We start from the raw sequence: 27,508 nt of genomic DNA on the forward strand, positions 1-27,508 counted from the left end.
CCTCCCCCTTCCATCCACTTCCTCCCGGCGGCGCTTTAATTAATCGCACACTCTCGGGCGACATCTTCTGGCCCAGCTTGCAGTACCTTGTGCGACCGAGCCCGCCATCGGTGGCGCTGCTCCGGCGGCCAGTGGGAAGCAGTCTCCGCCGGGGGAACTCCTTTTTTCCTCAGCGGTTGCCGTGGCAACGCCGGACGCCCGAGCACGGCCGTTCCCGGAAGTCGGAAGTGCGTCACTCTGTCAAAAGCCAGAGAGAGGGTGGAAGAAGTTTAAACGGTTTGCAGGCGGGGCTGGACGAAGCTGCAGCTGGGGTCGGTCACTCACTTCTTTCTTTTTTTTTCCTTGGCTGGTGTCTCCTCTGCAGACTGGGGAAGTCGCGCAGGTCAGAGGAAGGGACGAGCCTGAGTTTAGCTGCTTTTAATTATTCTAAACGCAACATGATGACAATCCCTTGAAGGAGACCGACTGAATGTGTTACGGGGTTGCAAATGGAGAGATGTGGACTACAGAGAGGAAAAGATCGGGCCTGAGCGTCTTCTTCTGAGCCTGCATTTCCAACTGCCCCGAAATCTGAGTTGCCCTGCTGAGAGCTCTTCCCGCGCGCTTGGAGAAACCTGCACGCAACAAGGTTTGACTTCTTCTGCTTTACTCTAATCCTCGGTGCTGCCCAAAGCAAAGATGAAATCCACAATTCCAGGAATAACATGCATAGAATGTTTGTACGTTTGGGAAGCTTGCCAGGTGCCCTTGGCCTGGATTGGCCGCTGTGGTGGACAGGATGCTGGGCTCGATGGACCCTTGGTCTTTTCCCAGTGTGGCATTACTTATGTACTTATGTCCTGTACTTGGCTCACTTTTATTACATAGAGCAGTGATTTAACCTATTGTGATGTCATAGTGGCTCATTCCACCAATAAGAGCCAACCTCATTAGTGATGTCACAATGGCTTGATTGTATAGAATTTGTATGTTTGGGAAGCTTGCCAGGTGCCCTTGGCCTGGATTGGCCGCTGTGGTGGACAGGATGCTGGGCTCGATGGACCCTTGGTCTTTTCCCAGTGTGGCATTACTTATGTACTTATGTCCTGTACTTGGCTCACTTTTATTACATAGAGCAGTGATTTAACCTATTGTGATGTCATAGTGGCTCATTCCACCAATAAGAGCCAACCTCATTAGTGATGTCACAATGGCTTGATTGTATAGAATTTGTATGTTTGGGAAGCTTGCCAGGTGCCCTTGGCCTGGATTGGCCGCTGTGGTGGACAGGATGCTGGGCTCGATGGACCCTTGGTCTTTTCCCAGTGTGGCATTACTTATGTACTTATGTCCTGTACTTGGCTCACTTTTATTACATAGAGCAGTGATTTAACCTATTGTGATGTCATAGTGGCTCATTCCACCAATAAGAGCCAACCTCATTAGTGATGTCACAATGGCTTGATTGTATAGAATGTTTGTATGTTTGGGAAGCTTGCCAGGTGCCCTTGGCCTGGATTGGCCGCTGTGGTGGACAGGATGCTGGGCTCGATGGACCCTTGGTCTTTTCCCAGTGTGGCATTACTTATGTACTTATGTCCTGTACTTGGCTCACTTTTATTACATAGAGCAGTGATTTAACCTATTGTGATGTCATAGTGGCTCATTCCACCAATAAGAGCCAACCTCATTAGTGATGTCACAATGGCTTGATTGTATAGAATGTTTGTATGTTTGGGAAGCTTGCCAGGTGCCCTTGGCCTGGATTGGCCGCTGTCGTGGACAGGATGCTGGGCTCGATGGACCCTTGGTCTTTTCCCAGTGTGGCATTACTTATGTACTTATGTCCTGTACTTGGCTCACTTTTATTACATAGAGCAGTGATTTAACCTATTGTGATGTCATAGTGGCTCATTCCACCAATAAGAGCCAACCTCATTAGTGATGTCACAATGGCTTGATTGTATAGAATGTTTGTATGTTTGGGAAGCTTGCCAGGTGCCCTTGGCCTGGATTGGCCGCTGTCGTGGACAGGATGCTGGGCTCGATGGACCCTTGGTCTTTTCCCAGTGTGGCATTACTTATGTACTTATGTCCTGTACTTGGCTCACTTTTATTACATAGAGCAGTGATTTACCCTATTGTGATGTCATAGTGGCTCATTCCACCAATAAGAGCCAACCTCATTAGTGATGTCACAATGGCTTGATTGTATAGAATGTTTGTATGTTTGGGAAGCTTGCCAGGTGCCCTTGGCCTGGATTGGCCGCTGTCGTGGACAGGATGCTGGGCTCGATGGACCCTTGGTCTTTTCCCAGTGTGGCATTACTTATGTACTTATGTCCTGTACTTGGCTCACTTTTATTACATAGAGCAGTGATTTAACCTATTGTGATGTCATAGTGGCTCATTCCACCAATAAGAGCCAACCTCATTAGTGATGTCACAATGGCTTGATTGTATAGAATGTTTGTATGTTTGGGAAGCTTGCCAGGTGCCCTTGGCCTGGATTGGCCGCTGTCGTGGACAGGATGCTGGGCTCGATGGACCCTTGGTCTTTTCCCAGTGTGGCATTACTTATGTACTTATGTCCTGTACTTGGCTCACTTTTATTACATAGAGCAGTGATTTAACCTATTGTGATGTCATAGTGGCTCATTCCACCAATAAGAGCCAACCTCATTAGTGATGTCACAATGGCTTGATTGTATAGAATGTTTGTATGTTTGGGAAGCTTGCCAGGTGCCCTTGGCCTGGATTGGCCGCTGTCGTGGACAGGATGCTGGGCTCGATGGACCCTTGGTCTTTTCCCAGTGTGGCATTACTTATGTACTTATGTCCTGTACTTGGCTCACTTTTATTACATAGAGCAGTGATTTAACCTATTGTGATGTCATAGTGGCTCATTCCACCAATAAGAGCCAACCTCATTAGTGATGTCACAATGGCTTGATTGTATAGAATGTTTGAATGTTTGGGAAGCTTGCCAGGTGCCCTTGGCCTGGATTGGCCGCTGTCGTGGACAGGATGCTGGGTTCAATGGACCCTTGGTCTTTTCCCAGTGTGGCATTACTTATGTACTTATGTCCTCTACTTGGCTCACTTTTATTACATAGAGCAGTGATTTAACCTATTGTGATGTCATAGTGGCTCATTCCACCAATAAGAGCCAACCTCATTAGTGATGTCACAATGGCTTGATTGTATAGAATGTTTGTACGTTTGGGAAGCTCACCAGGTGCCCTTGGCCTGGATTGGCCGCTGTTGTGGACAGGATGCTGGGCTCGATGGACCCTTGGTCTTTTCCCAGTGTGGCATTACTTATGTATTTATGTCCTCTACTTGGCTCACTTTTATTACATAGAGCAGTGGTTTAACCTATTGTGATGTCATAGTGGCTCATTCCACCAATAAGAGCCAACCTCATTAGTGATGTCACAATGGCTTGATTGTATAGAATGTTTGTACGTTTGGGAAGCTCACCAGGTGCCCTTGGCCTGGATTGGCCGCTGTTGTGGACAGGATGCTGGGCTCGATGGACCCTTGGTCTTTTCCCAGTGCGGCATTACTTATGTACTTATGTCCTCTACTTGGCTCACTTTTATTACATAGAGCAGTGATTTAACATATTGTGATGTCATAGTGGCTCATTCCACCAATAAGAGCCAACCTCATTAGTGATGTCACAATGGCTTGATTGTATAGAATGTTTGTACGTTTGGGAAGCTTGCCAGGTGCCCTTGGCCTGGATGGGCCGCTGTCGTGGACAGGATGCTGGGAGCAATGGACCCTTCTTGGTTTTTTCCCAGTGTGGCATTACTTATGAAAGGTTTGCTTGGTATGCAGAATTAATTCGGGAGTTGTGTCCGTTGGCTTTGCACAGCTTTGAGAGATTAACAGTTCGTACCAGCTAAGCTCATTTTTTTTTTTTATAGTTACGAGACAAAGCCAGTGTGTGCTGAACAATGTAAAGCACAATGACAAGGTCCCTACGTTAGGGAGCTTACCATTTGAAGTTTCAGTACATGATGTATATATCCAGATAAGTGGCTAATTTTATGGCCATGCAGGAAGGTGGTGGGATTGAATGTATAAGTCTATAAGTTTCATATCCTGGTGCTCTGTAGCCTCTATTGCAGTAAGCATGGGAAGGACGGTTTTCAAAGCCAGGGGTAAGTTTATCTGGAAGTTACCCTACTACTACTACTTAACACTTCTAAAGAGTGGAGGAGTGGCCTAGTGGTTAGGGTGGGGGACTTTGGTCCTGAGGAACTGGGTTCGATTCCCACTTCAGGCACAGGCAGCTCCTTGTGACTCTGGGCAAGTCACTTAACCCTCCATTGCCCCATGTAAGCCGCATTGAGCCTGCCATGAGTGGGAAAGCGCGGGGTACAAATGTAACAAAAAAAACCCACTTATAAAGCGCTACTAGGGTTACGCAGTGCTATACAGTTTAACAAAGAAGGACAGTCCCTGCTCAAAGGAGCTTACAATCTAATGGACAAAATGTGCGGTCAATCAAATTGGGGCAGTCTAAATTGCCTGAATAGAGGTAAAATGGTTAGGTGCCGAAGGCGACATTGAAGAGGTGGGCTTTGAGCAAGGATTTGAAGATGGGCAGGGAGGGGGCTTGGCGTATGGGCTGAGGGAGTTTATTCCAAGCATAGGGAGAGGTGAGGCAGAAAGGGCGGAGCCTGGAGTTGGCGATGGTGGAGAAGGGTACTGAGAGGAGGGATTTGTCCTGTGAGCGGAGGTTTCGGATAGGAGCGTACGGGGAGATAAGGGTAGAGAGGTAAGGAGGGGCTGCAGATTGAGTGCATTTGTAGGTTAGTAGGAGAAGCTTGAACTGTATGCGGTACCTGATCGGAAGCCAGTGAAATGGTTAAAAGTACATGCGTTCTGCAACTTATGTACTCTTTGCTGCATTTAGGTGAAGCATTCTTGGGGTGGAAAATAAGACACAAATTTCAGTTTCAGATCTGCATGTTATTTTCAATGAAAAAAGTACCTGTTTTGCCTTTGAAAATTAGTGCAAGGCCTGTGGTAAAAAAAAAAAAAAACCTACCAGTGGACTTTGGCCCACTGTGGGTAGTTTAAAAATTGCTTCCCAAGTGGTTGACAGCCCTAGGAGCTGGATTTCAATCTATATCCAAAATATGCAGTTATTAACTTTATCACTAGACATGTGAGTAGCTGAAATATTGTGATCTACTACTACTACTAACTAGCATTTCTAAAGCGCTACTAGGGTTACGCAGCGCTGTACAATTTAAACATAGAAGGACAGTCCCTGCTCAAAGAGCTTACAATCTAAAAGACAAGAAAACAATCTAAAGACAAGTGAACAATCTAGAGGACGAGTGAACAGTTAGTCTGATAGGGTGGATAGATTGGGGTATTTTATATATCTCGAGTGGTTAGGCGCCGAAGGCAGCATTGAAGAGGTGAGTTTTAAGCAGAGATTTGAAGATGGGTAGGGAGGGGGCATGGCGTATGGGTAAAGGAAGATTGTTCCAGGCATGGGGTGAGGCAAGGCAGAATGGGCGGAGTCTGGAGTTGGCAGTGGTGGAGAAGGGTACTGAGAGAAGGGCTTTGTCCTGTGAGCGGAGGTTACGGGCGGGAACATAGGGGGAGATGAGGGTGGAGAGGTAGTGAGGAGCCGCAGACTGAGTGCATTTGTAGGTAAGGAGGATCTAAAACCATTTCCATTACTTGAGTATTTTCTGTAGAGTTTAGGGAGTTTTGATTCAAGAATAGGAAAAAATTGTGTCCCCAATAATATGTGTTTCTGGTGGTTTTATGTAATTCATGTTATATATCTATTTCTTTGGACAAAGGAGAATGATATGCCAATTTTCTATTCACAGGTACATCATTTTCTTGATGAATTTTTTTTCTTTTAAAATATCATGAGTAGCTCAGAGGAAACATGGGAAAAGTTGGATGCAGAGTTTGATCATTATCTGGTGGACATGAAACCATATGTCCTCAAACTGTCAAATAAACCAGGTAAGATTGTGATCTTTCAAAGCCACCTTGTACAGATTGTTTTTAAGTTGCTATATTTTTGGACTGTGTAAAAATGTTGTTGAAAAGTTTTTGACACCTTTTAAGTTTTTGCAATTGTTACATATGTATAAAGGATGTGATATGGAATCCAAGAGGGCTGAAAGAGGGAATACAGGATGATTGTTTTGCTTCCTCCTTCAATCCAAGTGCCCTCACTCTATTCCTTTTCTTTAGAAAATCAAATATTTTAATTAATTTACTTACCTGTTATGAATAGATATCCCACTCATGACCTGCCAAACAATGCCCAGTTTTGTGGTAGCTGTGATAGAAACAAAAGGGTATTTCCAGATGACTTTATAAATGAAGAAAGAAGTTGAATTAATGGGCATGATGAGAGAAGAGTGGAATAATTGCATGAAATTTCTCTTTGACCTCAAAAAAATGTAAAAAAACCAAAAACAACAAACTTTTTGCTAAATCGGGTCTGGGCTTTCTTTAGCTGTTAGCTTCATCAGGTTCACCTTTCCCTGGCGCTCCACTCTACTTAAACTCATTTCTATACTCCACCAAGATCTTTAAAAGCCAACTTTCTGGTTATACCATTATCTAGGGTGTTGAGGTCTGCATCCTTTCGTGGCTACTGTTTTTGTTATCTTGCCTTCGCACTCTGGAACTCCATACCAGCTTTTGTTGTCAAGGTTTAAAGCTGGTATTAAGATCTGGGTATTTGAGCAAGGGGCATTTTTGGATACGACATCTAAGTCTGAATTTGGACATTTTTTGTAAAATGTCCAAAATCAGAACAGGAAAGGTCATTTTCTACAAAAAAAGTCTCTTTTCCTTTTGAAAGTTCTGTTTGGAAAAATGTTTTGTGATTTGGAGGAGGAAGAGGAGGTGATCCCCCAGTCCCTCCAGTGGTCATCTGGTCATTTGGGGCACCCCTTGTGTGGAGTAGAGGAGTAACCTAGTAGTTAGTGCAGCAGACTTTGATCCTGGGGAAGTGGGTTCAATTCCCACTGCAGATATTCGTTATAAAAACAGGTCTAGCTCAAAATGTCTTAGGGACGTCTTTGTTTTGTTCCATTATTGCTGAAAGATGTCCATGTCTTAGGAACATAAGTACATAAGTAGTGCCATACTGGGAAAGACCAAAGGTCCATCTAGCCCAGCATCCTGTCACCGACAGTGGCCAATCCAGGTCAAGGGCACCTGGCACGCTCCCCAAACGTAAAAACATTCCAGACAAGTTATACCTAAAAATGCGGAATTTTTCCAAGTCCATTTAATAGCGGTCTATGGACTTGTCCTTTAGGAATCTTTAGGAACGCCCAAGTCCCGCCTTGAACACGTCCCTAGCATATCCCCTTGAGAGTTGGACATCCTTCTGGCGGACTTCAGAGAAAAACGTCCAAAAAGAGGTTTTGATAATACTGATTTGGTCGTTTCTGTGAGATAAACGTTCAAATGTAGACTTATGTCACTTTCTGGACGTCTATCTCTTTTGAAAATGAGCCTGATGGTCTATATGTTTTTATGTTCTGTGTTTAATGTGTTTGTTAGCAGATAATGACCACATGAGGCTAATTTTACAACACAGTGCCTATGTGCCTATTTTTAGTCCATTCTATAAAGCCACATGGATACCTGTGTGTGTTTATTAAATACTAGCCCGAAACCCTGCAGAAATCACACTTACATTGGAGGCGTAGACATCAGTGATTCTGCCCACATTCCGCTTAGACTCGTTCTCTGAGCATATCTACTGTAGAAATACATGCTTACTTGCACCATACGTACCTTTTAGCCTTGATCTAATTTTATTAGAGGCTTTTTACATGTGTAAATGGTTTATAAACATACTCGGGAAAGAAACAGAAGAACACCAACTCTTGCAGTCACACAAACAAGTCAAACAAAGCGAGGGTGACAAATGATTGAACAGCAGACAATGTTTAATGTATTGTAGCTTTATTGCAAACATCCGAGACTCGACACGAGTCATGTTTCAGCCAAAAGAGGCCTTCCTCAGGAATCTTCTTTTTTTGATGTATGGAATTCTTGGCTAGCCTCTACAAAAATACATATGATGTCTAATACTTTGCTGCTTGCATCTCAGAGAGAAATCGTGAATGCTTGAACTCTCTGGAGTACAGACTGGACTACCTAAGAATTCCATACGTCCAGTAGAAGGCTCCTGACGAAGGCCTCTTTTGGCCGAAAAACGACTCATGTCATGTCTCAGATATTGCAATAAAGTTACAATATATTGGACGTTGTCTGTTGTTTAATTATTTGTCATCCTTTCTGTGTTTGACTTATAACTTACTCTCCATAACTGCATAAAAAAAAATTGGCACCACTTGGATAAGTTTGGCCATGTAAGTTTCTATATGGACACAGTTATTCTTTTTAAATTGAGGGATTCACGGTACTCTGGAAACAGATCTTTGTTACATAGAGAGTGGCAGAATTCAGCTGGTGTCTGCCTGAATTCAGAAGTAGTAGGAAGAGCTTTAAACAGATAATTGTATCCATTTATTTTATTTTTTGTTATTTTTGTTACATTTGTACCCTGCACTTTCCCACTCATGGCAGGCTCAATGCGGCTTACATGGAGCAATGGAGGGTTAAGTGACTTGCCCAGAGTTACAAGGAGCTGCCTGTGCCTGAAGTGGGAATCAAACTCAGTTCCCCAGGACCAAAGTCCACCACCCTAACCACTGGGCCACTCCTCCACTGTTGCTACTATTTGAGATTCTACATGGAATGTTGCTATTCCACTAGCAACATTCCATGTAGAAGTCGGCCCTTGCAGATCACCAATGTGGCCGCGCAGGCTTCTGCTTCTGTGAGTCTGACGTCCTGCATGTACGTGCAGGACGTCAGACTCACAGAAACAGAAGCCTGCGCAGCCTTCTACATGGAATGTTGCTAGTGGAATAGCAACATTCCCTGTAGAATCTCCAATAGTAGCAACATTCCCTGTAGAATCTCCAATAGTAGCAACATTCCATGTAGAATCTCCAATAGTATCTATTTTATTTTTGTTACATTTGTACCCTGCGCTTTCCCACTCATGGCAGGCTCAATGCGGCTTACATGGGGCAATGGAGGGTTAAGTGACTTGCCCAGAGTCACAAGGAGCTGCCTGTGCCTGAAGTGGGATTCAAACTCAGTTCCTCAGTTCCCCAGGACCAAAGTCCACCACCCTAACCACTAGGCCACTCCTCCACTCGTGTGTTGGTTAAGCTGCAGAATATTAACTTCCGTGTTAACATGCCTGTAGTTACTGCTACAATTTCATAACAAATGTTTGGAGAATGATGTGGTATTTGTTCCCCCAGAACGCCAGAAATGTGCACTTTGGATTAAAAAGCTGTGTGATCCTTCTGGAGCAGGCGCAGGAATCATGGGGAGGAAAAATCGGAACATGCATGCCAAACTGCTGCTGCACATGCTGAAACGAGGGGTCTTAGAAGGCCCTTTTACACAGCGACCTGAAGCTGGGCTTCTTAAAACATTACCTTCATACATGGTATGTATTAAGTTCATTATGAGGTTGGTATTCGGCGCATAAAGATAAATGGATGGCTTCTTCACTTGGTTTTTGTATCCGCTGTTCATGAAGGTTTCAAACTGAAATGGATGCTGTCCGTATGTGTTAAACAGCTGTTGGTGTGACCTTATTTAAAGGGATAAAATTATTAAATTAGCACCGAATATTGACATTATTTGTATGACTTGGTTTCACCGTCTGGACTACCTCCCTGCCTTCCTCCTCCTAAGTACATAATGCTGGTCATCCCTGAGTTTTGGAAAAAAGAAGGTTTTTCAAACTCTGAAGTAGAGGTTTGAAAACAATTGAGAGTTACATATTTTATAAAGAGTTTTTTCAGAATGTTGCTCAGTTCATTGCTCCTCAGCTGGTTAAAAGCCTTCACCTTTTGCTTTGGAACAGCTTGCTTCTTTATTTATGACATTTTATTGACTTTTGCTTCTTCTTTTACTGTGGTCTCCTGGTTTTCATTTCATTTATTTTGTTGCTTGCCTTCTGTATGCGTGACTCACTCAGAGTGCTTCTAGAAGTGGGCACGCGACCAGTTTTTATAGGTATGTGGCTCTGAGGTTTCAGAGTGCTTTCTACATTATGACTAGACGGTTGAGTATTCCCCACTAAGAACGTAAAACTAATATCTGGCAGCTAAACCCTTCATAGACCCCGGCTGAGTGTCACTTTCAGTTCTGGCTTGTCCCGGCTCCAAGTATGATGTGGTAGCTTTCTCTTCGATCGGATGCCAGTAAGATTTTGTTTATGTGTAGACAAAAGTGTATTTTGGAATTTTGCGTAAGAAAACTGTTTACTGCTCTGTAGTAGGGATCTGTGGGGCAGGAGATACAGTAGAGGCATGGTATTAATACTAATACATCATTCTTCTATACCGTCTTTATCAAATAAGCTCTAGACGGTTCACAAATCCATTATTCTAAAAAATAATGTAAAAAAAAAAAGACTAGTTAAAATATCAGAAATACATTAAGGAGATAATACGTATTTTTTGAATAACCAGGTTTTCAATTGCTTACGATAGCAAATATAACGGAATTCCAATCTAATTTCTAATGGAAGTGAATTCTTATTTATGGCATTTATACCCTGCTCTTTCCCGCTCGATAGCAGGCTCAGGGCGGCTTACAGGATGTGGTACAGAGTATCAGAGATAACACAAAGTAAGGTACAAGGTGTGGTACAAAGTACCACAGAGATAACACAGAGTATGGTATGAAGTATCACAGAGATGATCCAGTTGGAAAGAGTAGGACAGTAGGGAGAGATGTGTGGGAGAGGATTGGAGTATGGGTAGTGTGGTTTGAGTTCGAGAATTAAGTTGGGTTATTTGGGTAAGCTTGTCTGAAGAGGTAAGTTTTAAGCAGCTTTCGGAAGGGTAGGTGTTCATTGGTTGTTTGGATGTGTTGAGGTATTGTGTTCCAGAGTTGGCTGCCTATAACAGAGAAGTTGGATGCATAGTAGGTTTTGTATTTGAGGCCTTTGCAATTGGGAAGATGGAGATTGAGATAAATACGAGAAGATTTGGACCCGTTCCTGGCTGGAAGATCGATCAAGTTGTTCATGCAGCTTGGAGATTCGCCGTGGAGGATCTTGTGGATCATTGTGTGGGCTTTGAAGTTTATGCGTTCCTTGATAGGAAGCCAGTGAAGTTTTACACGAAGTGGTGGTGCACTTTCAAATCGTGGTTTGCCAAAGATGAGTCTGGCTGCTGTGTTTTGGGCGGTTTGGAGTTTTTTCTGTAATTAAGGATCAATTGTGTTGATGATAACCGGATCACCGAACAAAAATAAGCTCTAGACAGTGCACAAACCCATTATTCTAAAAAATAATGTAAAAAAAAAAAAGACTAGTTAAAATATCAGAAATACATTAAGGAGATAATACGTATTTTTTTGAATAACCAGGTTTTCAATTGCTTACGATAGCAAATATAACGGAATTCCAATCTAATTTCTAATGGAAATGAATTCTGTAATTATGGATCAATTGTGTTGATGATAACCGGATCACCGAACAAAAGATTAAGTGGACCATTGGTCTGGCCCAGTATGGCTGTTCTTATGCACTTACATTAGTTTATTTGCATGGGGCAGTCTGCCCGGTCTAGCAGTAGAGCGGAAACTTATACACTAAGGCCTGGCTCTATAAATGGTGCAAAAAAAAAATGAGCGCTGATCGCTTTTCTATAAACAGTGCTCTGAGTTGGGGCGTCGTTTATAGAATAGCGCATAGTGCCAAGGTCCGCACTCGACTTTAGGCGCAAGGTTTTAGACCAGCTTGAAACCTGGTGTAAATCCTCGCAGCTAAATTAGACGTGGATCCCTGGAATTCTATAACACTGTGCGCAACTTTAGTGAACACCCACTCATGCTCCTCCTGTGGCCACGCCCCTTTTTCAGTTGCATGCTAGGATTTACATGCGCATTTTTATAGAATAGCGCTTAGCAAGTGGCACGTGTAAATCCAAAACGTCAATAATTGTTAGCGCCCAATTGGCACTAAATTGATTCGTTACTGAATTAAATTGGGTGCGCACAATTTTGAGTGCCGTATATAGAATCCAGGGGTTAGCCAAATAAATTGAGATCGGACTGTATAGAATTTTAAAAATAAAACATAATGCCTTAAATTCTGTATTGGTAACCAATACAAAGACTGTAACGAGGGAGTTACACTGAAGAAATCAAAATCTGAGAGGTTAAGTCTCAGTACAGTGTTTTGAATTAGTTGTAATTGTGCCTCTGGGAAGGAGAGTGACGCAGCTGTTTGGCAAAGGCAACGATTATTGTTTAGCTCAAGAACTCACTAGTCTCTGTCAGGTCAGAAGATTGCCTGTGCAATATTTGCTGGGCACCTCTGGTAACTGAGTGATTGCTTCTAGTGCAGTAGCCCAGTTTATCTGAGCTGGAAGCCTAAAACAGCAGTTTGACAGAAAAGAAATCCTGCTTTTTTAGTGATATGTTTCAGTCAGTTCCGATTGCTGTTACCAGATAGGACGGTATATCAAATCCAATAAATTGGAGCTGCCTTGTTCAGAATACCTGGACTGGTAAAAACGATCATTTCAATGTCTGACATATAAACAAGCTGTGGGAACAGGATCAGGCTCTTAGAATAGACCAAGGACTCTCGATATATAGTTAAAATTTTTTATTTGATAACTCGACACTGTACCATGTTTTGGTACATATGTACCTGTCCATAGGCGCCCGGTATTGGAGGCTTGGGGAGGCTAAGCCTCCCCAGCCGCAGCAACGGTGGTGTGCTAATTCTTCAGGGCAGTCTTGCCTGCCCGCCCCGCTGCCAGCGCTGATTCCCCCCACTGGCGCTGTGCTGCCGGCGTTCACGCTTTAAAAATGACCGCCGAGACTTCCAGCGGCCTCGCGAGACTTCTGTAAGTCTCGGCAGCCATTTTGAAGCGTGAACAGCGGCAGCGCTGGGGGGGGGGCAGGAATCAGCGCTCGCAGCAGGCAGGCAAAACTGCCTGCCCGCCCGAAGAATTTGAAGAGTCAGGATCCGGAGGGAGGAGAATTCATGCAGGGCAGGGGAGAGGAGGATCACTGGACATGGGTGGATGGAGGGCAGGGGAAGGAGGGTCACTGGGCATGGGTGCATGCAGGGCAGGGGAGAGGAGGGTCACTGGACATGGGTGGATGGAGGGCAGAGGAGAGGAGGGTCGCTGGACATGGGTGGATGGAGGGCAGGGGAGAGGAGGGTCGCTGGGCATGGGTGCATGCAGGGCAGGGGGAGAGAAGGGTCACTGCTGGACATGGGTGGATGGAGGGCAGGGGAGAGGAGGGTCGCTGGGCATGGGTGCATGCAGGGCAGGGGAGAGGAGAGGAGTGTCGCTGGGCATGGGTGGATGCAGGGCAGGGGGAGAGAAGGGTCACTGCTGGACATGGGTGGATGGAGGGCAGGGGAGAGGAGGGTCGCTGGGCATGGGTGCATGCAGGGCAGGGGGAGAGAAGGGTCACTGCTGGACATGGGTGCATGCAGGGCAGGGGAGAGGAGGGTCACTGGACATGGGTGGATGGAGGGCAGGGGAGAGGAGGGTGGCTGGGCATGGGTGCATGCAGGGCAGGGGGAGAGAAAGTCACTGCTGGACATGGGTGCATGCAGGGGAGAGGAGGGTCACTGGACATGGGTGGATGGAGGGCAGGGGATAGGAGGGGAGAGAGAAGAAATGCTGGACATGGATGGAGGGAAGGGAAAAGCGAGGAAGGCGATGAGATGAGGGAAAAGGGAGGAGAAAAACTGCAGATGGATGAAGAAAATAGGCAGAAGCTGAGGACCAGAAATGAAGAAGAAAGGCGGAAAGTAAAAGAAATAAACGGAAAGGAAGCCCTGGAAACGGAGTTAAGAGGACAGGTAGTAGCAGAATCGGATACTGATCAGAAAAACAAAGTCATCAGACAACAAAGGTAGGTAGAATCGTTTTATTTTCATTATAGTGTTTGGAATATGTCCACTTTGAGAATCAGGTGCTCAACATTAAAAGTTTATTTTTATTTACTTATTTATGGCATTTTATCCCACATTAAACATGAATTAGGATGTTTTGTGGCTCTACATGAGAATTGTGATATTATGATCCTTTGTTTCATATTGTTGACAGTCTGCATTTTCCGTATGGGTGGTATATTGGTGAATTAGGATGTTTTGTGGCTCTACATGAAAATTGTGATGATATGATCCTTTGTTTCATATTGTTGACAGTCTGCATTTTCCGTATGGGTGGTATATTGGTGTATTAGGTTCTGCCCAGTGTAATATTTATGGTACAGTAAGGTTCTGAGTGTGTTTTTGGACAAAGTTGTGCATAATGTTTTGCAGTTGAGCGATTGTGGTTAGAATATGCTTTGAGCAACCACTTTATTCTTTGACATATGATACATATCTAATATCTAAATTTAATAAAAGGTATTAATTGTGACATTTATTTATTTTTTCTGTGTGTTATCAGACAATTATGGATTTAAGCCCCACCCCTAACCCCGCCCCCTTTAGCCTCCCCAAACAGTTGGGCCACCGACCGCCTATGTACCTGACTCAGGAGTCTTGGTAAATATGTTTGCTAATCGCAAATATTTTTGGTGATGTATCTTTAGAGGGTGAACATAACTGGTCTTTAAAAAGACTGTTGATAAGTTTAAGGAGTTGTATTGCTTTGTAGATGCCACTGGTAATTCTTTCCACTTTTGTGGTTCCCTGACATATGAACAAGACACTTATAAGTGTTAACAAGTATCCAATAAAAATGATTTTTTTTTTTTGTTAAGCTGGATTTCATTTCTTTATAATTATTTTAGTTTGTCTGTGGTGCGTTGACTAAGATTGTTCCACGACAAAGCTGTATTGAGATAAGAAAGCCATGCAAGACAAATGGGGCCATTCTCTAAGAATACAGATGGCTACGTTTCAGGGAAGATGAGTTGGAAGGACTGCACGCTTGGTTTGGTAATGAATTTGGGAGAAGAGATGGTTTTCCTGGACAGAAGATGGAACTTTGTTCCGGAGCATAGGTACTAGTAGTGGGAAGGCGCAAAGGGATACATGGTAGACTAGGTAAATGCGAGCAAAGAGAGAGAGCCGAAAGATGTTCAGGGTAAGCTTGTGAATGCATTTGTACATAAGACTCAATGATTTAAACATGGTGTCATGGTTGATAACGAGTTGATGTAGGAGTGCAGCACAGGCGTACATGAGAACATTGGAAAAGGAGCAAAAAAGGTGTGGGGCAAAGTTCATTAGAAATTGAAGTAGACTGGAGACCATGAAAACTCTTACAATTGTCAAGGCAAAAGAAAGTCACGTAGGAAGAGGTGAGGGAGGCAGGACTTTGCAGATGCAGCAAAATGGAGATAAGAATGCAGGATGGAAATGGAGAGATGGTGAGAAGGAGCTTAATCTGCAAGGTTCTCTTGAGGAACTGCTGGGTTCGCCTCGGAATTCTTGAATTTATTCTTGAGATTTTCTTTGGTGGTGACTGCTTTTCAAGTTGATCCTTCAGGTTTTCTTTTCTTTTTCATTTTTTTTTTTAACACTGGTTCAAAAGTTTGGGATTAGAACTCCCAAATTAGTTGAGGGTGAAGGAGACATAAAAGGTTTTAATGAAGGCAAAGGAGGAAGGTGGTCCCTCTATACTGAAACACAACTTGGTGCCCATCAAATGGCTCAAGAGGCTGTTAACAGATAATTATTTGAATAACTTAAGTGATGTGTATACTTCTTACTGAGATTGGAAGTTTTGTTTTTGTTTTTTATTGCAAAGAAACATAGTGCATCTAAACATCCTTCTTCTATTTTTCACTGTTGACTTTTCTCCTGTTTGGCCACACCCAAGTCCTGCTCTTTTGTGCACCAAAGTTCTTTACCTCCCAAAACTGTACCATTCCCTCATGCTTTTTCAGCCCAAATTCATGGCCCTGCATTTTTTATGCATTAATTCTAAGCTGCCAAATTCCAGACCATTCCTCTAGCTTCGCTAAGTCCTTCTTATGTTATCCATATTCAGCGCCACTATGTACACAAGAAGCAGGGGTGTCTACCCTATTGTAGATATTGGTATCATCTGCAAAGAGGCAAACCTTACCAGACAGCCCGACAAAAATGTTAAAAAGAACTGGCCTAAAAACCAAATCTTGCGGCACAACACTGGCAATGTTCCTTTCCTCAGAGTGAGCTCCATTTACCCCTGCCCTCTGTCGTCTTCCACTCCAACCAGTTCCTAACCCAGTCAGTCATTTTAGGGCCCATACCGAGGGCACTCAGTTAATTTATTAGTCTATGCGAAAACATGTCAAAAGCTTTGCTAAAATCTAAATACACAACAGTCAAAGAAATTAATCAGATTTGTCTGACAAGACCTGCCTCTAGTTGAAGCCATGTTGCCTTGGATCCTGCAATCCATTGGCTTCCAGAAACTTCACAGTTCTCCATTTTCAAAAGGATTTCCATTAATTTACTTACCACAGAAGTCAGACTTACCGGCCTGTAGTTCCCAAGCCTTTCCTTACTTCCGCTTTTGTCCAGACTGATGGAGACGCTTCTGGAAAGTGTGGGAACCTGTTTGGAATGCAGTGCCACACGGGACATGAAGTTAGATCCTGAACTGTTGAAGCTTGATTGGGAATGCCTGTTTTGAGAATGTTTTGGTTTTGGGGAGGGAAGGGGGGGGGGGACCTCTCTTATGGATTTGTCATGTTATTGTTTCATTGATGGTTGGATACCTGTTTGATATGTGTTTTCCTTTTTTGTGTATTTAAAATAAACGGAATTTAAAATAAAAATACTTCCAGTTTTTGGGAGAGTGACCACGTATGCTCTTCAGTCCTCCGGGACCACTCCCAGCTCTAGAGACACATTGAATAGTTCAGCCAGCAGAGCCCCAAAACTTCCCTAAAATTTTATTTTTTATTTGTACCCCGCACTTTTTCCCACTCATGGCAGGCTCAATGCGGCAGGCAATGGAGGGTTAAGTGACTTGCCCAAAGTCACAAGGAGCTGCCTGGGCCGGGAATCAAACTCAGTTCCTCAGTTCCCCAGGACCAAAGTCCACCACCCTAACCACTAGGCCACTCCTCCACTCTTGTCCATCTTTAGCTAGCTCCTCATGAACACAGTCTTTTGAAAATCGTTCAGGGTCTACCACACCTCCATTTCTATTTGGGTTTGTCTTCTGTGGTCCTGCTCTCGACCCTTCAGCTGTGAACACAGAACAGAAATATTGTGTTAAGCATATGTGAAAAACGTTTAAACTGAAACTAGACACAGAGAAAACCACTATACCTAAATGTGAGTTCTATCGAGTTTTATGATGTATGGATTTCTTAAAAGTTAATTGTATGTGGATGTTCTTTTTAATTTAGTCCATCTACTTTGATGAACCCCCTTCTCTGAAAGTGAGCAGCCCTAGTCCTGAGGGAATACCTGACTGGGTGTTGGGGGAATTGGGGTCAGGAGACCTGAAAACAGAAGAATTGTGGAGACTGTGCGAAGCTCCTGCAGTTGAGACGCCAGTTCACACTCACAGGTATATCTTTCACATGGTCTGTATTAAATGTCTTTAATTGTTGGGTTATGTTTATTTCTAAGAGTTGGATATCTACATTTGTGTGATCTTGTGTGCCTAGTACTGGGATTACTGTAAAGGCTGTGTTTTCAGTCTTGTGTGAGACTCGCCAGTCTGCACCCGGTTTAGCCTGCTGAGAGAGGAATAAAACCTCAGAGGAGGCTTGTAGCACTTCTGACTATAAACGCTCCATATTCTAATCTAGATGCGGTACTTAAACATGAAGTTCTTCTGTCAGCTAATTAGTCTTGGTCCATTGTTTTTCTACTAGTGAGTAGTCCTATTTAGAAGCAATTGCGTGTCTTTAAAACAGCCTGATCAATGGCTCATTTGTCCCTTGTAGGGTATGAACATTCTCTCTGCCTGGGGAATGACGCACTGGGGGTGGGGGGGAGGCAGTGTTGGGCCCATAGTAATTAGCTCAGAACAATGTGTTGGGTATTCAAAAAACACCTGCTGTTGTAGATAAGTGCCTTATTGAGGAACTAGTAAAAAAGGCCCGTTTCTGACACAAATGAAACGGGCGCTAGCAAGGTTTTCCTCGGCTCCCCTGCAGCTACCCATGTCCAGCGACCCTCCTCTCCCACTGCCACCCATGTCCAGCGACCCTCCTCTCCCACTGCCACCCATGTCCAGCGACCCTCCTCTCTCCCCTGCCCCCCCCCCCCCTCCAGCCACCCATGTCCAGTGACCCTCCTCTGGACATGGATCAGCTGTGAGGCATGTTATTTTTTTCCCCCGGGTTCTGAAGTTGACATCATAATGGCTACGGTGATGTCAGCCTGATCTACGGAGCCGTCCTGACCAACTCGGAATGAGCCACGGTCCCAGGCAGCAAGTCAGAACGTTGGAGGTGAGAATTATTATATAGGATGTTTAGTGCTGCTGAAAATTCTTCACCAATCGTATCGGTGCTATCCAGGTAGCAGGGTGGAGCATGGGCGTCCTACCTAACTCGTCAAGTAGTCGGCAGTATTCGGTCACTCTTCAGATAGCTATGTGAGGATAAAACTAGGACAGCAAAACGATTTATCCGCATAGTTCTCTGGATAGCGACTGCAGATCTTCACAATTTATAAAGCTAGTGCTGGTAATCCCTGGTATATTTAGCACTGCTTCTTGTGTACATAGTGGCACTAAATATGGACAATATAGACACCGCATCCGACGTTTAAAACAAACTCTGACCGCAGCGTTTTGAATATTTATTTATTTAACACATTTATACCCCACATTTTCCCACACAGTTGCAGGCTCAATGTGGCTTATACAAATACAATATAAAGTGGAAGTATAAAGCAACAGTGAAATAAGGAGGGGTGGTGATAAAAGGGTAATACAGTCGCATATAGTAGGACGTTAATTTGGGTCCAAAGGATAGACTTTCATAAGTAAGATGGATTTTGTATCTTAAGTCCGTTGCAGTCTGGATAGTGCAGGTTTAAGTAAGTTCGGGATTGACTGGTGCTGTTTCTGGGCGGTAAATTTATTACTGATACTGATATGAATGTTATTTTTACTACTAAAACCCCACATTCACATAACATTTAAAAATTTTACATCCTATTTTATAGTGCTTATATGTATGGAATCCAATGTTTCTTGAACAGGGGACAGTGATGTGAGAGAGAATAGGAGAGAAGGGTGATGTAGGCACACCCCAGTGGGGAGTAATGGTAATAAATCTCAGGATGGTGTAGGACAGAAGAAGAGAAGCAGAGGTTCAGGGGAAATTAAATGTTTTGGTTGGGCTGTGCTGTGCTTGGAGGAAGGGGCACTTGGCATCATTGGAGCCTTGTATTGTTGCTGTTTTCCAGCAATTCAGATTTGCCTCCTTGTCTGTGGAAGGAGGGTCACATATATACTTGCAGTTGGATAGATAACTTTTCACGTTATAGACTCCAAATGTCGACAAGGTTGACTCTGACAAACTTTCCGTGGTAGGTGAAATGGGAACTGATTTGTAGCGGACCTACTAATAGTTGTTAAAGGGCTATGCTAGAACGATATTGTAGTATCCAGGTAATGTACAGTACAGTCTTGATTATCCGATGTAAGTGGGACCGACCCATTGTTGGATATATGAAAAATCAGACAATATAGAAAACACTACATAAACCCCTCAATGTATAAACAAAGCAAACAGTTCCTGGTTTTCCAAAATTGTTCTAAAACAAAGATTTTTAATAGAAATAAATGTGATGACATCTCCGGGGGGGAGGGGAGGGGGCTGTTGGATATGCCAGAAGGTCGGACAATCGAGACTGTGCTTTCTCTATATATTTATATAGAAGATAGAGTAACATAGTAGATGACTGCAGAAAAAGACCTGCACGGTCCACCCAGTCTGCCCAACAAGATAAACTCATATGTGCCACATTTTGTGTATACCTTACCTTGATTTGTACCTGTCCTTTTCAGGGCACAGACCGTATAAGTCTGCCCAGCACTATCCCCACCTCCCAACCACCAGCCCTGCTTCCCACCACCGGCTGTTGCACAGACTGTATAAGTCTGCCCAGCACTATCCCCGCCTCCCACCACCGGCTCTGGCACAGACCGTATAAGTCTGCCCTGCCTCCCACCACCGGCTAAGCTTCTGGGGATCCCTTCCTTCTGAAGGGATCCCCAGAGTATGAGGTTATATGAGAACAGCAGTGTTCATTTGGTGCATTATCAAAGTTAATTTCTGGCTTTCTCTTGCTTCACCGCAACTAAGAATCCATGCAATTTTCACAAGCTTTCTTGAATACCATTACTATTTACACTGCCACCATCTCCCCTGGAAGACCGTTCCCATATATATGTATACATATACTGATTCTGCTAAAAATATTCAATTCCCTGTCATGGCCTAATCTGGTTTGTATGTCTTTTCAGACGACAGATACAGTGGCACCAAGAAAAAGATGGTATCAGGGAGCAAGGCAGAGCCGAGGAAGAGTTATTTCAATTCACAGGGAAAGCAGAGAGTAATCTGGAGAGGCAGAAAAGAAAAAGGTGAAAATAAACAACTAAGATATCATCCCCATTTATTTCATAACACGCATCTGCAAGTAAAGAGCTCCAATCGAGTTGCAACAAGTTAGAAACCACAATGAGGTATATTCATTCAGCAAAACAATAGGGTTAATATCTGAAAAAGGCATGAAAAGGCCTGGAGTATGCTAATGAAAATATCTGAGTAAAATACCAGAAAGGTACATAAGCACCGCCATACTGGGAAAAGACCAAGAGTGCATCAAGCCCAGCATCCTGTCTCCGACAGCGGCCAATCCAGGCTTCAAGAACCCGGCAACCCCCCCCCCCCCCCCCCCCCCAAAAAAAAAAAAAAAAAAAAATTGAATAATGTTCAGTGGACTTTTCCGTCAGGAATCTGTCCAAACCCCCTTTAAATTCCGTAAGGCCAGCTGCTGTCACTACATTCTCCGGCAACGAGTTCCAGAGTCTAACTACACGCTGAGTAAAGAAAAACTTTCTCCTGTTTGTTTTAAATCTACCATATTCTAGCTTCATCTTGTGTCCCCTGGTTTTGTTGTTGTTTGAAAGTGTAAACAAATACTTCACATCTGTCCGCTCTACTCCGCTCATTATCTTGTAGACTTCTACAGGGTGCAGTGAGGATAGTTTGGCTATTTGTAAGGGCTGGGGAGCACGGCTTGAGAGCTCTGTTCTGTTCCTGTTTCTAGTCTGGACTTCTTCAGAGAGCCATCAAACATATAAACAGCAAATGACCGTACTCACTTGCAAATGCGCAGTACAGACTTCCCTCTCTGTCCCGCCCTCACGTCAAGCGATCTGCTGCTGCCTGTAGCGCTTTCACACGGAGGTGAGAGGCGCTGTCAGGTCAGTGCAGGGGGCCCGACATGGATGGGGGAGGGAGCAGCGGCGATGAGGGTAGCTGGGCAGGGGGGAGAGGCCATGGTTGCTGGACTTGGGGTGAGAGCAGAGCACAGAGGAGGGTTGCTGGACATGGGGGGAGGGGGGAGGCCAAGGGAAAGAGGAGGGTCGCTGGATATGGGGGGGGAGGATTGGTGGACGGGGTGAGGCCAGGGGAGAGTGGAGGGCTGCAATACTCGCCCATTTTTACGGGCTTAACGGCTAGTGATTCTAATATTTTCCTGAAGACTAGCAGGCTTGGGATAGTCTGATGCTAAGTGGCGGTGAGCTCCTAGGGGCTAGAACTGATCCCGAGACACAGTTCCTTAGGTGTCGGCAATAAGGAATGGACTAAGTATATAAGGGTGAGATGGCAGCGACATCTTTTGAGAGCCTTATCGATCAGCACCGCGATGGGACTTGGCTCAAATGAGTATTGGAAGCCAGTGTAGGGATTTTAGGATAAGGGTGATCCTTTTGAATGCCCTTGCACAGCAGTATTTAAATTCTGGTGTACTGAATGAGTTGTAGGCCCTGGTTCGTTTTGGAGGTGGGGGGTGGGGGGGGGGGGGATGTCGGTATACAGTGAGCTGCAGCAATTCAGGAGGAAGCTGCACTTGTCTGGATGACTGTGGCAAAGGTAGTGGTGTTAAAAAGAAAGGGATGGAGATGGCTCATGCGTTGTAAGTGGAAAAGCTTGGCCTTCAGCTTCCACAGTGAGCTTGGAATTTTACTGTAAGTCCCAAGCTAAAATCCTGATGGTTGGAAGACTTGGCTGTTCCTTTCAGCATAAACCTGATGGGGTTTCCCTCCCTCCCCCCCCCCCCCCCCCGCCCCATCCACAGTACTTCTGTTTTTAGTGTATTTAATTTCAATTTTGACATAGCTAGTTGGAATTCTTTTGTAGGCACTCCTTCTTTTAGCCATCGGTTTGTCTGGATCTGGACCCAAGATGGACTAGTAACTATAGATCTTCAGCATATGAGTAGTGGATGATCCGAGTTGTCTCAGGGAGACTATAAAAATGTTGAACAATGTTGGTGATAGAACTCCACAGTAGAGTCTGCTAATTAATAGGAACATGATGAACTGTATATAGCGGGGAAAATTTATTGTGCTTTATATAGTTACTAGTAAAAAGGGCCCGTTTCTGACACAAATGAAATGGGCGCTAGCAAGGTTTTCCTCGGAGTGTGTATGTTTGAGAGAGTGACTGTGTGTGTGTGAGAGAGAGAGAGCGTGTGTGTGTGAGAATGAGAGTGTGTGCAAGTGTGTATGTGAGACACAGTGTGAGAGAGAAGAGAGAGTGTGTTTCACACGGATACAGTGTGTGTGAGAGAGAGTGTGTGTGTGGGACACAGACTCTCTGTGAGACTGAGTGTATGAGACCAAGAGAGTGTGTGAGTGACTGTGTGACACATAGAGAGTGAATGTGATACAGTGTGAGACATAGAGAGGCATATTTTCAAAGCACTTAGCCTTCCAAAGTTCCAAGGAAACCTATGGAACTTTGGAAGGCTAAGTGCTTTGAAAATATGCCTCAGAGTGTGAGAGAGAGAAAGACATTGAATGTGAGAGAGAGAGAGAGTGTGTGTGTGACAGAGATACCTCCCCCCCCCCCCCCCCTCCCTCTCTCTGGTGTCTGAGCGTTACTGTGCAGGACGCTGAGCTCTGGCTGTGCTTCAAGGAACTGACCAATCCTATTTAATAGAATGCACCTCCAACATTCCGAAGCCGAGAAACCTCGTGTGGTTGGTCACTTCTGCTTGTGACGAACCCGGAAGTACGTGATGTCAATTCAGGAGATGGATACAGAGAGCAGGAATGCCTCAGCCATGCAGTCAGCTTCAGAACGTTGGAGGTGTGTTTTATTATATAGGATGCTACGGTATTACTGGGCTTGGTGGGTCAGAGGATAAATGTGAGGGTGGCAGAGGGAATACACCATCACAGAGCTTTGCAGAGCTGCAACTGATTGGCAGAACAATGTAATACTTTATTCCATGGATTGGGTATTTTAGTTTTCAAGAAGGTATATGTGACAAATGTCCTTTGGAATGGGCACTGTTAACCAGAAGAAATCAGTGTGTAGGGTAGGACAGCATTAGTTGGCATGAGATGCTAAATACCAACATTAAGCATATTAACTGTATAATCTCATTTTTACTGTTGTTAAGGTAATGTACCTTTTTTTTTTTTTTGATAGCTTACTGTGACCATGACGTGATGGTACATTTTCAGTGCTTGCATTCACTGGCAGGTTTAAAGGGAGAAGCTGCAGGCTTACAAGCACATCATGTTGTAAGAGGAAATTGAGAGTCCATGGGCTGTTATATAACAAATGAATATTTCTTGATAGGGACACATGTATCCTCTGTTTATAAAAGCAACACATACCTGTCTTAGCAATCAGTCACACTCTGTTCTCAGAAATGGTGCTGAGACCTTCGTGGAATACTTCAATGATGTAATCTTACATACAAAACTCACATAAGAAAAGTTTTTAATTAAAGTTTTTTTTTTTTAATTCTTTGCATGCATAGTGTGTATATGTTTCCCAAGTCTGTCCTGGAGTACCCCCTTGCCAGTCAGGTTTTCAGGATATCCACAATGAATATGCAGGAGTTTGATTTACGTGCATTGCCTCCATTATATGCAAATATTTTTTTTATTTTATTTTAGTTACATTTGTACCCCGCGCTTTCCCACTCATGGCAGGCTCAATGCGGCTTACATATACAGGTACTTATTTGTACCTGGGGCAATGGAGGGTTAAGTGACTTGCCCAGAGTCACAAGGAGTTGTGCCTGAAGTGGGAATCGAACTCAGTTCCTCAATTCCCCAGGACCAGAGTCCACCACCCTAACCACTAGGCCACTCCTCCACTGTTGCTACTGTTTGAGATTCTACATGGAATGTTGCTATTCCACAAGCAACCTTCCATGTAGAAGTCGGCCCTTGCAGATCACCAATGTGGCCGCGCAGGCTTCTGCTTCTGTGAGTCTGACGTCCTGCACGTACGTACGTGCAGGACGTCAGACTCACAGAAACAGAAGCCTGCGCAGCTGTGTTGCTGATCTGCAAGGGCAAGCTTCTACATGGAATGTTGCTAGCAACATTCCATGTAGAATCTCCAATAGTAGCAACATTCCATGTAGAATCTCCAATAGTATCTATTTTATTTTTGTTACATTTGTACCCTGCGCTTTCCCACTCATGGCAGGCTCAATGCGGCTTACATGGGGCAATGGAGGGTTAAGTGATTTGTCCAGAGTCACAAGGAGCTGCCTGTGCCTGAAGTGGGAATCGAACTCAGTTCCTCAGTTCCCCAGGACCAAAGTCCACCACCCTAACCACTAGGCCACTCCTCCACTGTTGCTACTATTTGAGATTCTACATGGAATGTTGCTATTCCACTAGCAACATTCCATGTAGAAGTCGGCCCTTGCAGATCACCAATGTGGCCGCGCAGGCTTCTGCTTCTGTGAGTCTGACGTCCTGCACGTACGTGCAGGACGTCAGACTCACAGAAACAGAAGCCTGCGCAGCCTTCTACATGGAATGTTGCTAGTGGAATAGCAACATTCCATGTAGAATCTCCAATAGTAGCAACATTCCATGTAGAATCTCCAATAGTAGCAACATTCCATGTAGAATCTCTAATAGTATCTATTTTATTTTTGTTACATTTGTACCCTGCGCTTTCCCACTCATGGCAGGCTCAATGCGGCTTACATGGGGCAATGGAGGGTTAAGTGACTTGCCCAAAGTCACAAGGAGCTGCCTGTGCCTGAAGTGGGAGTCAAACTCAGTTCCTCAGTTCCCCAGGACCAGAGTCCACCACCCTAACCACTAGGCCACTCCTCCACTTTCATACATATTGATTGTGGCTATCCTGAAAGCCCGACTGGCAAGAGGGTACTCCAGGACTGACTTGGGAAACACTTGTATATAGCACCAAATGATGAAAGGTTATACTTTCTTCCAAGTCAGTCACTAAATTAAGAAAGGTTTGACATGGACTTTGTTTCGACATTATCTTCTTGTCGTGGAGATAAGTGACGAAAACTGCCTGGTCCAGTGTCACCTTACAATATGTGGGCTCTTTGGCTAGTCACTTGACTTCTTCAAGCGTTCTGGTAGCCTCCTGCTTGTTCTAGCAGTTGGCCTGCTCCACTTGTACCGCACTGTAAATTTGTACGCGTCGTTTCTAATATTTGACATATGTATGTTTTTATAGTGAATAAATTATTTTTGCTTAGATCTTGCATTTATTGCTGCCTCATAAATTTTACAATCACTTCAGCTTATCCTTTGGAAAAAACCTCTTTGATCTTGAAAGATTTTTTTCCCCCATAGTGTTCTCTTTTTGATTACTTTGTAAAATCTTTCTGTACTTAATTCTATTTTAAGTTATGCCGTTTGTGCATTTTGTTTTTTTTATGCCCTGTTCTTTGCTTTTTATGAGGACTGTGCTAAGAAGCTTCATGCCTCACAGTCATCTTCTAGACTGATCGAAGACGATCCGACAGGGAAAGTCACCCTCAAAGTTCCTGAACTGACTTTATGGGCCAGAGTTGCTAAGGATTTTTCCATATCTCCAGAGGAGGAGCCGTTTACGTTTATCTCAGTTCTAGGGTTGTAACTTGCTGGACCATATCCAGCCATCTGCAATGACTATCTACATTGATGGCATACCTGGAAGTTAAAACTAATACTGAAGGCAATCTCCTTCCAATACTTCTATCTGAAAAACCATATATAATGAAGGAGATAGGTAGAGACTCAACTGGCTTCTCTGATCATAAATTCATTAAATAAAGAGGTGAAGCCTCAAGAAGCCCCCGGCTCAATGATTAAAGAGCTCTCGGGAGGCTGGACTGCTTCATCATCGGCAAACACCCCACGGCATTTAAATGATCTGCAAATATTTTTTCTCTATTTTTACTTAATTTTTCTTTTTAATCTTTTTTTTTCTTTACTCTTAGAAGTCAGATATGTAAATTACTTAGCTTGTATCCCATCCAGGCTCTCGAGACGCTAAATGCGACCATGACCAACGGTGGCCAACGTTTCGTCACCTGCCTCAGGGTCAAATGGTCTGCGTCAATCTTAGCCTAAAGAAGTTATGCAGGTTTGCCATGCCTGCATAACTAAACGGTCAAAGATTTATTTATTTTTTTGGTTGTTACATTTGTATCCCACATTTTCCCACCTATTTGCAGGCTCAATGTGGCTTACATAGCGCCGGAGAGGTGTTTACAGGCTCCGGGGTAAAACAGTTACAGAGTTATGTTGTGGTAGAAAAGGAACATGTGGTGTAAATCTCTCTTGCCTGTCCCCTTCTCCTCTACTGCTAATTCCAGACTCCGTTCCTTTTATCTCGCTGCACCTCACGCCTGGAATAGATTTCCCGAGCCTGTACGTCTAGCCCCGTCTTTGGCTGTTTTCAAATCCAGGCTAAAAGCCCACCTCTTTAACGCTGCTTTTGACTCCTAACCACTACTCACTTGCCCTGTACCCTTTTATCCCCACCTCTTTAACTCCCTTACCTCTTAGTTGTTCTGTCTGTTTGCCTGTCCTATTTAGATTGTGAGCTCTTTGAGCAGGGACTGTCTTTTTGTGTATGGTGTACAGCGCTGTGTATGCCTTGTAGCGCTATAGAAGTGATAGCTAGTAGTAGTAGTATAGCCACATAAAAGATTTGTTTGGCTGAGGAGTTATGATCTTTAGTCAAGTTGTGTCGCAGGAATCAGTCATTTATGTTGGGTCAGAAGGATATGCCTTTTTGAACAGGTGAGTGTTTTTTAGAGATTTTCTGAAGTGTTGTTGGTTGTTCGTGGTTTTCAAGGCCCTTGGCAGTTCGTTCCTCAGTTGTGCGCTGATGTAGGAGAAACTGGCTGCGTAGGTTGATTTATGTTTGAGTCCTTTGCAACTTGGGTAGTGTAGATTTAGGTACGTACGTGCTGATTCGGATATGTTTCTGGTTGTTAGGTCGA

At 44.0% G+C, this 27,508-nt stretch overlaps 1 protein-coding gene across 1 annotated transcript in view; it reads left to right on the forward strand.

The window, feature by feature from the left end:
- The first annotated feature begins 291 nt into the window (after positions 1–291).
- CEP112 (centrosomal protein 112) overlaps positions 292–27,508 on the forward strand; it is a 704,958-nt gene continuing 677,741 nt past the window's right edge. Inside the window, exons 1-5 of the mRNA XM_030208453.1 lie at positions 292–628; positions 5,847–5,988; positions 9,336–9,526; positions 17,428–17,591; positions 20,511–20,630. Of these exons, the coding sequence (XP_030064313.1) occupies positions 5,889–5,988; positions 9,336–9,526; positions 17,428–17,591; positions 20,511–20,630 (575 nt within the window). The 5' untranslated portion in view covers positions 292–628; positions 5,847–5,888. The remainder of the gene's footprint in view (positions 629–5,846; positions 5,989–9,335; positions 9,527–17,427; positions 17,592–20,510; positions 20,631–27,508) is intronic.

Source organism: Microcaecilia unicolor, chromosome 6 (genome assembly GCF_901765095.1).
Source record: "Microcaecilia unicolor chromosome 6, aMicUni1.1, whole genome shotgun sequence".
Lineage (NCBI taxonomy): Eukaryota > Metazoa > Chordata > Amphibia > Gymnophiona > Siphonopidae > Microcaecilia > Microcaecilia unicolor.